Source organism: Triticum aestivum, chromosome 7A (assembly GCF_018294505.1).
Source record: "Triticum aestivum cultivar Chinese Spring chromosome 7A, IWGSC CS RefSeq v2.1, whole genome shotgun sequence".
Taxonomy (NCBI): domain Eukaryota; kingdom Viridiplantae; phylum Streptophyta; class Magnoliopsida; order Poales; family Poaceae; genus Triticum; species Triticum aestivum.
This window is the reverse complement of record NC_057812.1, coordinates 401,536,686-401,552,311: the sequence shown is the minus strand read 5'-3', so window position 1 is coordinate 401,552,311 and position 15,626 is coordinate 401,536,686. Positions and strand designations below refer to the sequence as shown.

Genomic DNA, 15,626 nt, shown 5'->3' with positions numbered 1-15,626 from the left:
TGGCGCTCCAGCACGCGGGAAAGGTTCGCGCGCGCGCCGCGGCCGACGCTCGTTATAAGAAGGCGCTCCCTCCATACTCTGTCCGCCGCCCACTCGTCTCGCCCCCTCTCACTAGCCTCGCCGTTTCTGCGCCACCATGTCGATGCGCCGCCTGGGCGCTTCAGATTTTCGCGGAGTCCGCGAGCGCCGCTCCGGCGCCTTCTCCTTCGAGATCTGGTTTGGCGAGAAATGCCTCATCCTCGGCACCTTCGACATCGCAGAGGAGGCCGCCCGCGCGCACGACGCGGCGGCGTGGCGCCTCCTGAGGCCTTGTCGGGATATGAATTTTCCCGACGTGTCGAGCCAGCGGGCGCAGGATCTCGCGCCTCTCCCGCGCCTTTCCCCCGACGAGGATCGTCGTGTCCACTGGAGGCGGCAGCGTCGCCTCGCCGTCGCCGAGATGGACGTGGAAGCCATGGTGGTGTGGCACGAACACTTCCCGCAGGACATCGTCGACGAGTGTCAGTTCTACAAGCAAAGGAGGGCGGAGAGGGACGCGAGGAGGGCGGAGCGAGCCGCCTATCGAGAGGACAAGCGTTCACGGAAGCATGCCGCTCAATTGAAACTGAAGCTACGAGAAACGTCGGATTGGGACTTCGAAGACGAGCAGCATGCTGACACCTACATTCAGACGTCGGAGGACATTACCGAGTCGGAGTCGAAAAGCGACGAGTAGTTGGTCTTTTCTTTTATCTGTGTACGCTAAAACTATCTATGTATCCATTTTTATCAAAAAAATGATCGGCGACATCGATGACGAAGCAACAGGCGAGGGTGTGTTGTTTGATGTGGAGAGGCCAATATGCCACCGATCAGCGGACCCGTTGAGAAAAGAGGCGAGCACGCGCTTCGTCTTGTATCTGTGCAGACACAAATCCAGCTTAAAAATGAACCAAAAATGGGTCGGCAGGCGAACGAAAGCAGACGCGCGTCCGTTTAGATCGGGGCGTTGAGCCGACTTTTCTGTCCGCGCCGACCCAGACGGACGAAATGGGTCGCCCCGTTGGAGTGAGCCCTCCCATTGAGCGAACTTCACATCCAAGAATTATTGGGCCCCTGAAATTATTGGGAAAGCCCCATTAACCACTCATTTGAGGGGTTTTCTTTGGAACCTCTTGGAGATGCTCTAACACGAGTGGGATGGTCCACCTGTCTGTTAATGCACTCGGGAACATTGCAAAAAAGGAAAAAGTAAATGGCCACAGTACAACGAGTCAATGACACACTATACATATGGATCTCTCCTGTCATCACAGGGAACAGAGCACACAAGAATTCTCCTACAGGGCGGGGTATGGCAGTTACACTAGACGGCCCCCTCAGGGTCTCAGGGACACAAGTACGTTACACTAGACATGCTAGCTAGCTGGCCATCCGATGTCACATGTAGGATCGATCGGAGCATGACAAAACTGGATCCTCGGCGGGGCAGGGACAAAACTGGATCGATCGGAACATAGGTAGATTGCAAGCAACGTACATGCTGCCACCACTTTGACGCTTTCCAAAGCTAGCAACGCAACAAGGGATCATCTCCTCCTCCCAATCATATCCTAAACAGATACCTCAGATCATCTACAGTGAGCCGAGTAGCGTGGGCACTGGATTTGTCTTCACCGAAAGCAGAGTTGACCATCGCTCTCTTTTCCTCCTGTTAACAAATGCAGGAATAATGTAAGACAGGCACCATGGAATTATAAGCAATGGTGACTCCATGACAAGGCAATTTCTACATCTGCTTCAAATATTTATGTAATCCTATTTCAAGTTTGCTTGTCCCCATTGTCAAATAGTTTGTTATTGTAGTAAACCTAAGTAGAGCTGCCTGGCTGGCTTTCCGTGCACTTGGATTTATTGGCTGTCCAGCTTAATTTGTTAACCATCATTTCCGTAATGTGCCAAACCAGAAATGAATTTCAATCCCTATCAGACAGTTCTCTCACAAGAAAGATTAGAAAACTAACCTACCATGAGACGATCACTGACATGATAAAAGGGTATCAGTGATATTCATGCAGTGCATAATTCTCATCCCCCAAATTAACAAATAACAAGCACATGTTCCTTATGTGGATTAGAAGTGCTCATGAACTCACATCATAAGTGTAAGACGGATAATTACCTGCAGAGATAAAATACGATCTTCCACCGTATCTGTAATGGTTAGACGAGAGACAGTGACAGGACGAGTCTGACCAATTCTGTGTGCTCTATCAATTGCCTGGTCCTCAGCATAAGGATTCCACCAAAGATCAAGGAGTATTACATGGCAAGCAGCAACCATGTTCAGACCAAGATTACCCGCTTTCAATGACATAATCATAACTCTAACCTGAAAAAAGAAGACATCCAGCAGCATAATGTCAGCTGATTGTCCAGAAGTAGCAAAAGAGACGAGTTGGGTGAGGGGGATGACCTCTGGGTCGGTGTTAAAATCCTTCACGGCTTTATCTCTTGAATTGAGGGACATTGTTCCGTCTAGTCTCCTGTACTGTATAAGATTGCTGTTCAGTGAAAACTCCAGCAAATCCAGCATGCCAGTCCACTGCGAGAAGACAATGGCTTTCACAGGGGATACTCGGTTTGGATTTGATTCAATGGTATCACTGTCTGTAAGAGCATGCATGTTAATGATAGAATTCAGTATATCGACGGTCGCTTGTATCTTCGAGGAGATGTAACTGCTTTGACTGATAGAAGATAGCCCATCGTCTGCTGATGAACTCGCTATCGCATGAGTACTGGTCTTGCCGGAGATACAAATCTTTAATGTCCCTGATGAAAATACTGATTCAGTACTTAACGTGTTTCTGCAATTAGGGACGGGGCACATGTTTTCATCAGTTGTTATCCGCTCGTATATACACTGATAGCAGAAAATATGACCACACATCGCCACAACAGCATCCTCAGGTGTGTCCTGCAAAAAACATAAGTTATATTATTATTGTAGCCACTACAATAAGATCAAAACGACAAGTACTCCTTAGAAATATGAATTAGACCAGTTATTACATTGTTGCACACACTGTGCATAAGAAAAGATCGTGGCAAAATGGATGCAACCTTACCCAGGTGTCAAGCTGGGCTCAGAATTTTAGCCCTGGATACGACTACCATGACGAGCAGGGCCCAATTAGGTTTTGCATTATCCCATAAAATATGTAGGTTTTAACCAGTACATGTGTTCAGGTACCATTTTCGTTGTGTGGCTCCGCGCTATGAGGTCTTATGCCAAGAGCGTGAACAAGAGAGGGAGGCATATCTTTAGTGCAAACCATGGTCGAGTCAAACCATGATAACTTCCCAGATAGGCCCCCATCAATGAAGTTTGGATGGACTAGATTCATAGGGGCATGGATCACATAGATGATAACTTTCTAAAGTAACCCCTCAAATGTTGGGGTAATTGTTTGTCAGGGTTAAATATCGAATGATGCTAACACATAAATCTCATATAAAGATGGCACACGTGAGAGTTTGCACGATTGCACTCAAAAGAAAAGAGAAAACAGATGAACTTCAAAATAGTGAGGAAAGATCAAACCACTTACACGGCATACAGCACAAAGCGCTGATACTTCCAGCCTTGCAAGCAAATCTATTACCCTTTCCTTGGAAAGTTGTTTTGCCATCTCTATAGAACCATCGCCTTTAAATACCGACTGATGCCCCTTCACAAGAAGAGGATGATCACAAGCCTGCCTAAGGCGCAACAACAATAAAAGGATATTGGCATAGTTTTGTTTGACTGTTCCGGCAGCAGCATATTCCTGAAATGGATAGACAGCATGTCAGGAGTCATAAATTTCACTTCCAACATTTCTAGTTTCCACAAGGGATGCCAATGTTAAGCTTCTGTTGATCTAAAGAATGTCCACGCCTCAGAAACTACTGTCCACTTACCTCCCTAGATGTAAAATAATGGCATAGGAATACCAATAAAGAATTCCACAAACAAAATTTCAAAGGAAAGCGGTAGGAAAACAAGCTGGGAGGAAAATCTGATTAATTAAAGCTAGACATGTTTGCTGTCGAACCCACCCGCATCAAACTGCAGTTTGGGTCACGGGTGATGTCAGGTTTAAACCACTGAACCTGTTTCCATCACAATTCCAACTCAAAAGAAGCCATAGCTGAGTTCCAGCCAAGCTTATTTCCCTCGACGGAGATGCGCGACAGATAGTGTGGCGTTGGAAAGGGTGCTATTAAGGAAGTTGGCTGAGGAGAGCACAACAAGAGAGGGAGAGGTAGGGGAGGGCGGCAACCACTACAGGGATGGGGAGAATACTTGAGACAGGGGGGCACGGAGTACCCCTTTGTATTGTGATGGCAGAAAACCCCTTATAGAACATGGAAAATACAAAGGGGTACATGGCTAAATATATATAACTCTTAACACACACACCCTCAAACCCCTGGTGGATCAACAACACTGAGTCCGGAGTGATAAAAGCCGTGTTGTGCTCTAGTTTGGGCCTTCATAAAGAAATCCACCAACTGTAACCCGGAAGGCACATGCTAAAGAGCATTAACCTGATCATGCACACCAGCGCGCACAAAAGAAGCATCAACCCCAATATGCTTGGTGAGCTCATGCTTCATAGGGTGACGTGCAATACTAATAGCACCTGTATTGACAATAGCAGAGTAGGTGTAGTGAGAACACCAAACTCCTGAAGTAACCACCGTAACCAAGTCACCTCTACCGTCAAAAGAGCCATAGCTCGAAACTCAGCCTTTGCACTTGAATGGAAACTGCAGTTTGTTTCTTCGTCTTCCAAGCAATGAGAGAACCACCTAGAAAAACACAGCAAAAAGTGAACGGCGATCCGAGGGATGACTAGCCCACGTAGCATCCGAATAGACCTGAAGCTGTAATGAACTGGAGAGTGGAAAGCACAGACGGTGAGAGATGGAGCCACGAAGATATCGGAGAACACGAAGAAGGTTGACTATATTGAACTAGAGTGGGAGCAGAGACAAACTGACTCAAAATATAGACAGGATAGGAGCCTAGGAGGTGTCCGGACGAGTGACAGCTGGATAGACAAGGCTCCCAACAAGACGACGATATTGTGTCGGATCACATAAAGGGGTCACTGAAACTAGTGATCAGACGTGGTCTCCAGGTTGTGAGGAGACGGCCGGGTCGTGAGATCGCTAGTTGGTGACCTTTTCTATCGGCTAGTTGAGCGATAAGTGGATCAGGCAGTTGTGAGCTTGACCGTGTGTCATGCTTGTGCTATTTAAAGCTTTGTAATCGGTTCAGCTAAGTGGCATGAGAAATAGAGAAGAGAAGAAAACGCTCCGGCTAAGAGGCGTCAGCCGAGCACCAAAAAATTCCTCTATGTGTGTGTTCTTCTGTCCAACATTTGGCACCAAAGCCTCGTGTGTCAAGGTCCAATCCTTCGTCGTCGTCAAGTTGTGTCATGACCAAAGGAGAAGGACATGCTACCCGGTAAGTCGTGCCACCGGCGGCAAGGAGGTGATTGTCATGGCATGGAGGCCATTGCCACAAGGAGTTCATCATCCACATCGGAGTCGTGGACACGGTGTGTCGCCAGCAACGAAGATGCGGCGAAGGCGTAGGAGGTGCGCCTCTCATTGAAGCCAACGGCGATGACAATCGGTGTGACGAGATGTCAATTACGGTCGTCGATGTGCTGCACCAACGGGATCGACGACAAAAGGACAAAAGGCTTCACGAGAGGATAAATAATAAGATTAGGGAGGTGATTGTTTGAACTAATCTTGTTATTAGTGTTAAGTGTATAGGATTAGATAATGTTTAATTTGTAGTCGTAACACTAGAAGCTGCGGCTGTGTGCATATGTTGGGACGTGGACGTGGCCATGTATACGCATGCAAAGCTAGTAGTGTTAATTAGTTGCATGCGTTGTTAGTTAGTAGAAGTGGTGCACGTGTGCTTGCATGGATAAGGCTAGTTGTTAGATAGGCTCAAGTGTGAAACTAGTGATCAGACGTTGTCTCCAGGTTGTGAGGAGATGGCCGAGTTGTGAGATCGCTAGTTGGTGGCCTTTTCTATCGGCTAGTTGAGTAATTAGTGGATCAGGCAGTTGTTAGATTGACCATGTGTCATGTGTGCGCTATTTAAAGCTTTGTAATCGGTTCAGCTAAGTGGCATGAGAAATAGAGAAAAGAAGAAAACGCTCCGGCTAAGAAGCGTCAGCCGAGCACCAAAAATTCATGCGTCGTAAGAAAATACTGCCATATCTTTTGGCGTGTGTTCTTCTGGCCACCACCCATGTGCTAATTTCCTGCACAAAGCCAACAATCACCAGAGGCAAAACGCTCAAACCCCCGCTATCCGTATTAACATGTCCCCGTCCCCATATCGGTGCTTCATAATTGAAGAATAGGAGCAAGTGAAGCAGCTAACCCGTTAAAAGATGCAAACTATCGAAACCACACTGCCAAAACCATGTACTTGCGGGCTGGGCTGGGCTCTCATCCCAAACCACCTAAAACCGCATGCACACACCCTACATTAAGCAATGAGCCAATGATTGCAAGCAACTCTAAAATAGGACTCTAGATCATGACAACGATCTTCTACCTACATACGACACTTGGAAGTGGAGACAAGGCACATGCCACCAGTTTAGCGATCAAATGGTACAAAATTATAATATAACAAGGCCATCGACAAAGTATGGGGAAAGGTAAGATAAACATGAAGTTTTAACCAACCTTGAACTGTTGCCGAGAACGTTCTTCCAGTGTCAAATAAAAAGCTCGCTCCTCCTTTGTGAAATCCACCTTTTGCAACTTAATTGTCTTTGGAGGTAAGTTTATGATCGGTTCTCCATTTATCTTAGTTTCTACATATAAAAAACAGCAATATGAGATCAGCAGAGGTAGCAAATGGAAAAGAGTCATGTCAATATGTGTTTAGAGATCTCCCAACAAAATTATACAATGTGAAACCCTATGGAAGTTCTTTCTATGAAAAGAAAAGAGAAAGGAAGTGCGGGATACTGAACACAAGTGGCTAGCGATATTAACACAGGTGCCCTAGTGTTTTCAAACAAGAAATCAAATAACCTACTATCTTCTCTTACATGTAACTCAAAGTACTGAACACAAGTGGCTAGGAATATTAATACAGGTGCCCTGGCATTCTCAAACACGAAATCAATAACCTACTATCTTCTCTGACATGTAATTCAAAGTTTCTGTTCTTCCAACTGTTCGCACAGTAATACCTATAACTGATTAGGAAGTCATGGAACTAGAGAATGCCTACCCCAAAAAATGGTGTAATCACATGCAGATTTAAACTTGGATATAATTCATCAAGTTCCCATAACTAATAAAAAGTACTAAGCGGCGTGGTTGGAATTGTATTAGTTTGCAATGAAATATCCAAAGATCATATATACGTGAGTACTCAGGCTCAACCATGCCGTATGTATTCCCTCCCTTGGTACATGGATATTGGAACTATCACTATTAAAAAAACAGCCGGTTAATCAGTTAACTGGCCGATTATTCCTTCCTCAGAGGGTCACCGAGTAGCTGATTAACTGATTATTAGCCAATTTGCCTATTAATCCTCCACTCGCCAGACAACCAGACAGTTACCAGTTAACGATTTCTTAGATAGGTGCAGTAAATACACATTTTTCTCTCACCTTTTGTGCGACGCAGGAGAACTATCCTCAACACAGTTTGTAGTTTCTTATACCCATGGACTGCATTTCTAGCAATTGGGTGCTTTATCATTGTACAAAATGAGCTATATGTAGAATATGGATCATATTTCAAGAAACGGAAATAGCTGTAGAGCTCATCGATTGAATTTTGTATAGGTGTTCCTGATAAGCACCATCTCCTTTTTGCTCTTAGTCCACAACAGCCTTTAGCCACTTGAGTTCGGAAATTTTTTATCGTCTGAGCTTCATCAAGAACCACCCGAAACCACCGTACCCGGGCAACTGGGCCACTGTCAAGGTCAATATCTGAATCCTTAAGTTTCTTCTTCCTTTTCTTAGATTTGCTTGGTGGTTTTCTTTTATTACCAACAGAAGATTCTTCCCCATTCTTTTGATCTTGGTCATCATCAGCATTCTGTTTAGGCACTTCATTCGCCACAATTGTGTATGTCGTGACAACGACATCATATTTTGCCAGCTCACTTGGATCTTTGGTCCTTGCACCACCATGGTAGACTAAAACAGATAACCTAGCACTTTGACTAACCTTGTCATTCAATTCATTAGCCCACTGCTTAAGAACACTAGCAGGGCATACTACTAAAGTACCTGCAGCTGGCCTTGTCATGGATCGCATGGTCGATGATGCAGATGATGTGCCTGTTTTAGTCTTCTTGCGTTCAACTTTGCTTTCAACAACAATTCTATTTGGAACAATATCCATATGACTACTAGATGGTTTAACATCACTAGTACTAGCTGCTGTTGATAAACTAGCGTCTAAATCCTTCTTGGGTTCATCGTTCATAGACTGTTTCGCCTTATCAACAACAGTCACTGCCTCATCGTCTTCATCAAGGTTTAGCGCTTCAGATTTCAAAGGATCTGAATCAGCACACATGAACTTAGACTGCTGACTCTTCTGTTTTAGTATAAGGGCAATTGTAGACACAGTCTTCCCAAGACCCTGTAACAATAAACTACTTATCATTAAGAAGAATTTAACAAGAAGTGAGTAGTTTTTGAAAGGTTGGAAACCACAAATAACCTGATCATCTGCAAGAATTCCTCCTGCACAATGTGAACTATTCTCCTTCGAAACCATCCAAGCTAATGCCATTTTCTTTCAAGGAGAAAAAGTACGTAAGGAACATGATATTCAGAACACAAGAAACTAATAAATAATTGATATTCAGAACATGATACATATATACACAGAAATATGTTACTACACCCCATGGGTTATACCCTAAAAAGCATGGACACGGCAAAAACAGCCATATCGGCGTCCTAGTACGGGGGTGCACAGCAATACGCACGGATACGACGGGATACGCGTATTCGAACAAAAGAGGTGGGAGAGTGACGGGACAGTGTCAGATAGCAGATATGTACAGCTTGATCACGGATAGCACTGCCCATAAATCCAGCGCTGAGGTTTTGTGATCCGAAACAGAATCCAAATTTTATATTGGATCCAAAAGTATGCAAAGACATGGTGGACAGAAAGATCCCGTTGAGCAAGAGAACTCGCGGATCACTATTCCCCTTGAGTGAGTATATATACTATCCATCTGATTAGTACTTGTAATAGTACTAGAACATCATCTCTTTCTTTTTGCAGCAATACAATAGAATGATGCATGTAATTCAGAGAATGGAGAATTTAGGTACGGTTATTGAGTTGTGCGGCAGAATAATTTGAAGATTTGACGGGGACTATACGAAAGAATACATGGTGCTCGTGATAGAGTAAGAACCAGGTGTTGCATGGCATGCGGCCAGCCAGGCAACAACAGTACTTGTAGACATGCCTCTGGATCAAAGATGGCGTAGACATGAATTAGACCATCTCTAGTTTAGTTGTGGCGTGAGTTATATTTTCTATTCACGCCAAACTTCTATGGCACCATATAAACTTGTACTCCCTCCGTTCACTTTTATAAGTCATTTCAGACAACTCAAATTGGGCTGTTTTGTACATTGTCTGAAATGTCTTCAAGGTCTTATAAGTGAACAGAGGGAGTATTTCTTTTCATTATCCAGTTTGTTGTGCCCTCGAAATAATTTGATACTAATGAAGATAATAAATCCTTCTGTTATATTATTATTATATCAAAATCTTGATGTGCGATGCAAACTTTAACAGTTCAGATTGGTGGGTTCGGTGACTAGATTGTAGTACATAGCCTGGAGTATGCTGTCCGTACTAAGGGCATGGCGTTTTGACTCTGGGGAGCATGTACTCCTGCGGTGAACAGTAAATTCAAACAAAATAGCAAATAAATTTAAAAAAATCTTTTTCATGTTCGTGTTATGTCCAAAGCATGCTTGACAATTTTCATGCGAACTGGAACCATAGCATTTTGTCAGTGAAAAAAACAAAGTTACGTGGTTGAGAAATGCCAAAAAATTGGTGTTCAACTTTTTTTTTGCACCGATCTAAATGCTTTAGCTTTCCACCTAAACATTTGCACATAACATTTGGACATCAATATGTACATGGCTGAAAAATTCGTACCCATTTTACATTTACAAAAAAAGAATTGGCACACAGAAGCAAATGCTCCCCTGAGCTGAATTGGATATCTGGAGTATATATATAGTTTTATCGAAGAAGTATGTAATATGCAGGGTGTAGGATGTAGTATATAGCCTGTAGTATGCCTTGTGCAGTAAGGAGTATATGATATCATGAAAAGACAGTGTGACGGAGAAATGTAGTACACATAGGGCCTGTTCTGATCTCCTCCAGCTTCTAATTTCACCAGCTTCATAAATAATTTTGTCCCGAACGTTTGGGCTCCAAGAAGCTAACTTCTCGAAGCTGACCCAACTCGCAGTGCAAAAACGTGAAGCTCGGTCGGCCCAACTCCACCAATCGAAGAATCAGAAGTTCGCCCAATTTACAGGGAGTTGCCACCGCCAAAGGTAACGGTTCGCTGCCCCCCGCGCGATAAAAAGAAACCAGCGATCCCCAACTAATCGGTACCCCTCTCCCTCCCCCGTATCGGTGCACTGGGCCCAAACAAGGCTACCTCCAGCCGGCCCAATCAGTGCCAAACGGGCCAGAGCCCTCCCAGCTGGGCTGCAGCTCCACGAGAAGCTGCCGATGCAGCCAAACGTTCCTGCGATCGCTACGTGAAGTTAGAAGCGAGGAGGAGAAGCTGGATATGTGGAGTTTTGAGAAGCCAGAGGAGATCCGAACAGGCCCATAGACTGGAGTATGCCAGCCGCGTTATGTAAGAAGTATACTATGTAAGATATGTGAGTATGTGGTATGTCGTGTCTAGATGAATCATGTAGGAGGCAGTATGCCATTGAAGAACTCTGTAGTATGCTATATGTGGGGAAAGAGGAGACAGTAGTATCAAGTGTGTGCGTGGACGTGGGATGCAGCATGTTAATTGGGAGGATGGCGTTGTGCACATTATATGGAGTATATGGTATTTATTCTTTATATGCCAACCAAATTCTTTTGTTGGCAATTTCGAAACAGGCTGAAAATGGGTTTTGGACAATTTTTATGTGGCCAAGAAAATCGACTTACATGTGCATGCATGTTGTACTAAATGATGTCCAGTTATTATTTTATTAGTCTATAGGGACATTGTTAGTTGGGAGTAGGATCCCATTTTTTGTCTGCTCGGTGAGAAAGAATCGCCCAGATAGAGAGAATATATGTAGGTTGTTGGTAACTGGACTATCTATTTTTTACGTAGAGAAATAAAGCAAGATTTGATTGTTTGGTAGGGAGATAATGATGACACACAAAGAGATAGATTCGACGTCTCTTTGGGATAAGCTCACAACCACGATAAACGCCCAATAAACTAAGAAATGAATTAATGATAATTGCAAGCGAGTCGGATGTGAAACCGATAGCCACTACTATTCAGAAGTTCTACCAATAAACACAGGCTCGATCAAAACATCAGGATATTGTGAGATCAACGGTGGATGCTATGGGGGTAACTACACCCTTATATATACTCGCCGTATCCCCATACGGCTGTTTTTGGAAAATGCTGTATCTCGTGTCCCTGTATGCATATCATCATGTCCATGTCCCTGTATTTGTGCTTTTTTTAGGTTATACTACCCCTAAATCTGGCATAATTCATGCTTGCGGAATTGCTATTCCATCTTCTTCATTTCACACCTTACTAGTCAATAGTACAGTGCTGACGGCATGCCCTATAACAGGGATAATGCATCCTAAATTCGACTACCACTTATCATTAGTTCATTTTCAATTGGACTGGGTCATCATGGAGAGTACAGTGCATTAGCGTGGAAACATAAATATGTGAATCTCACAGTGTGATCTCATGGCACTCCAGAAGTAAAAAACCCGCACTCATATAAAGAATAGTGTACCTGGTGCTTAAGCAGAGATACTGATAAGACACCCTCATCGAGATCATCTTCCCTTTTATCCAGACTAATGTTCTGCATAACAGAATAATAAAAGCAAGTTACTCAAACCATAGAATCAAATGTAAGAGTAATAGCCAAATAAATAACCTGGATTGCTAAAACTTACTATTTCCATGGGCTGGTAAACAAGAACATGCAGATGTATATTCTCATTGATAAGTCAAAACTAGCACTTGCATTTATAATGCAACAAAATTATTTTAAAAAGATTAAAAGCTCTGCAAATGCAATGGTAATGTATTTATTATTCTGACTACCGTAGAAATATGCAGCACATAAGTTTGGTATTTATGCAGTAAAATGATTAACATGGCAAATTCATATAGGTAGAACCTGTATTTTTCTTCAGATAGATACTTTAAAAGACAATGGCACATGTTAAAGCAGCATGTCGTTACAGAGTATGATTTTGAGTTCTGATAGGGATTATCAGCTGTCTTTTAATCCATCAAGCCAAGTCAGCAATGCAAGTCACGGAACTTATCAAAGAAGAATAAGTCAATCATAGATAATTGCCTCTGGACAAAACGTCACATGATTAGCTGGGCATGAACATGAATGTTGTTTATGTCTCAACGGACCAAAGATGCATACCTGAAGAGCCTCTTGATATACTGCGCTCTCGTCAGGATCCATAAACCTATTTTCTAGGTTTGGACGAGCTTGCATGTCATTAACATTAGCAAGTTCATTGTTACTGGCAGAGTTATGGCCTCCAAAAGATGCAGGCAGCATCCTATGTGAACTAGGACTATCATATACATAGACATCATCTGGCAATTTTAAAGAGGGAAAAACATTAGTACTTGTATTGAAATCCTGCAACCATTTCCAGTGTATGATTCAATTAGACTAATTTGAGACTAGCTACACAAACCATCGTCATTTTCCATGGTATCCTTCTGGGCATTACTCACAGAGTAGCTTCGGATTGAGAACCTTGAAGATGAAGGCTGCCCAGTGCCATTGGCATCATTTGTTCCTATACTATTATCATCCAACCTTTGTGAATTTCCATTGGTAAAACGTGATGGGAGTTTACGGCTCTCACTTGCAACACTTGGATGTGTAGATTTTGACGTGCTTCCACTGGCAAAAGATGAAGGAAGAATCCTCTTGTTATTGCCATTTGCATCCACTGCCAAACCATTACGCTCCCTCACTGCGATATCAAGTCTACTGGACGAGAGAGAGGCCCTTCCAGAATCGTGTCTTGGCCCCGAATTTGAATGTGGATAAGTTCTGTCCCCCGAACCTAGTGTATAACGGGCTTTCTCAATATCAATACCATTTGCGAAGGAAGGTGGCAGAGTTCTGTACTGACCATTATCATTTATATTACACCTGGAAGAAGAGGGAGTGCTCCTCAACAAATCTTCGTCCTGAAAGCAGACTGATTGCCCTCCGCCATTCTCGCCAGATGTGACATTTGTAGAAGTTGGATCGTCAGAGTCAGAATCAAAATCATCACCACTATCCGATATCAAGTCAATAACATTATCGTTATCGTTATTCATACTGCCGGCAAGCATGTGCACCGCGTCTGCTTTTTCAGGACTCAATTGTGGTTAGCATTCAAACCATGCATGCATGAACAAGGTCAGATGGCAGAGTGTTAACCTATCTTTCAGCCTCCAGACTGAAAGTAAACCCACTTTGAAATTTATGTAGATGATTGGCAAGCTAGACAGATAAAGCACACCACACGATTCCTGGTAGCACTAGCAGTTACTCGAGTTATCCGCAATTGGCCTGCAAGCGGATCACATAAAATTGCACCTGAGTAGATATCAAGTTATGGTGCACAGAACAGGAATAACAGCATGAAAATATTGTTCCAAATATCGGTCAGTTAATCGGCATCTCGGTCAGTTAATCGCCACTCAGTGGGTCACCGAATATCCAATTAATTGATTTATTGGCCGTTTAACTGATTTATCAGCCGATTAACTGGAAAATGCTATCTGAAGTCTTTCCTGTCATGTAATAATGGTTTCGATACCTCCCTAGACTAGCCTTTAGAGGGGTTATTTTAGTTCCATCGTGGTAGTTTGGTGCCACGGCGCGCAGCCAGCCTGTTTGCTGTTCCGTTTTTTCGATTCCTGAACTGTGTTTGTAAAACTTTTGGTTTCATGCTCTGCAGTGGAACCAGGGAGGCCCTTGTGGCTCCCTGATGCTCTAAAAATTAACTGGAAATTTCCCCTATTTATCACTACTCGGCACCCAACCAAGGTACCAGTTACCGATATCTTGAACATTGGAAAATATTGAGGAATTATTTTGTGAGAACCCCTCCTAAAAGTCATATGCATGCTTTATCGTCCTGCGAGTGGTCAGATGGAATTCTTCAGCATTAACACACAGGAAGAAAACGATAAGGAAAAGATATCAAAATTATTATAATTTTATTTAAAAAAAGTGGCAACACATCAATTGGAAATTATAGTGACCTAAGCCCGGAACAGATCAGTTCACTGGAGAGACTTTCCAGATCAGTTCAGCTCTAAAAATGGACCAATCAGACCCTACGCGCACGCTGATGATAGATGAGGGTTAGGTCTACGCTGAGGACTGTACTGGATTGAAGATGTCATTTCAATACCAGAAAGTAGAAAGGACTTTGCACGGACGCGCAACCGGACCAAATTCTGCGGTAGGGAACCCATGCTTGACGGGATCAACCAATCTCCCGATCCGAGACCGCCAAGATGGCCCGGCCCGGAAAACCCCATCCGGGGAGAACCGAACAGCAACCTCGAGTTCACCCGAACAAAAAGCAACCCCGAGGCGGGGAGAAAGCCACTGCACGGAACCCCCAGCAGCAACACGCACCTCTCGGGAACAGGCGAAAATCCGCGAGATCAGCCCTCGCGGCGCTCGACTCGGCGGCAGAGGAGGAACAGGCCGGCCGTTGGATACCGTTGCGGACTGGGCCGCGGCGGGATCAGGTCTGGGCAGGGGAGGTCGCCGCGCAGTTCACTGGGAGGAGGGGTGGCCGCACGGACAGGTGGAGGAGCAGCCTCGTGGAGGCGGAGGAAGGAAGCTTCTGGTCGAGACGTGTCGCGGATCCTATTTCCCCAATCTTTTGCGTGTGTTTGGTCGTAACTCTAGCCTGCATCATATGTATAATTTTTTTTAAAAAAATAGGATTTAAAGTATTTTTAGCAGATCCTGTAAATCGGAGTCCCGCAAAATCGTTTACGGTTTTCGAAAACGCGCCCTCGCGGCACCGCAAATCCATACTCGGAGTTTTAGACAAGTTCATGTTTTTGAACAATTTAATCTTAATACAATAGCAATATAAATTAAACCTGTTAATGCTTTGACATCATACAATACAATAATCATCTCAATACAACAAATGTTCAATTGCAAATAATTAAAATAATATGGTCTGAAAATGATAGAATGTTCAAATCACACATGGATATAAATAAGATCAAATAAATAAAATGGAAGTCTATCTCT

At 43.7% G+C, this 15,626-nt stretch overlaps 1 protein-coding gene across 2 annotated transcripts; it reads right to left on the bottom strand.

Moving 5' to 3' along the window:
• Positions 1 to 1,220: 1,220 nt before the first annotated feature.
• On the bottom strand, positions 1,221 to 15,262 carry LOC123147146 (helicase-like transcription factor CHR28). 2 transcript variants are annotated; one of them, XM_044566379.1, is made up of 12 exons: positions 14,991 to 15,262; positions 13,483 to 13,910; positions 13,036 to 13,413; positions 12,753 to 12,931; positions 12,099 to 12,170; positions 8,767 to 8,841; positions 7,698 to 8,685; positions 6,754 to 6,884; positions 3,594 to 3,812; positions 2,456 to 2,959; positions 2,162 to 2,371; positions 1,221 to 1,690 (listed from the first exon to the last, which is right to left on the bottom strand). In XM_044566379.1, exons 2-12 carry the CDS (start codon positions 13,688 to 13,690, stop codon positions 1,586 to 1,588), a joined length of 3,069 nt encoding a protein of 1,022 aa, XP_044422314.1. In that variant the 5' UTR covers positions 13,691 to 13,910; positions 14,991 to 15,262; the 3' UTR covers positions 1,221 to 1,585. The 2 variants fall into 2 exon arrangements, with proteins under 2 accessions (XP_044422314.1, XP_044422313.1); XM_044566378.1 differs by having other exon boundaries at positions 13,036 to 13,910.
• Between the last annotated feature and the right edge of the window lie 364 nt (positions 15,263 to 15,626).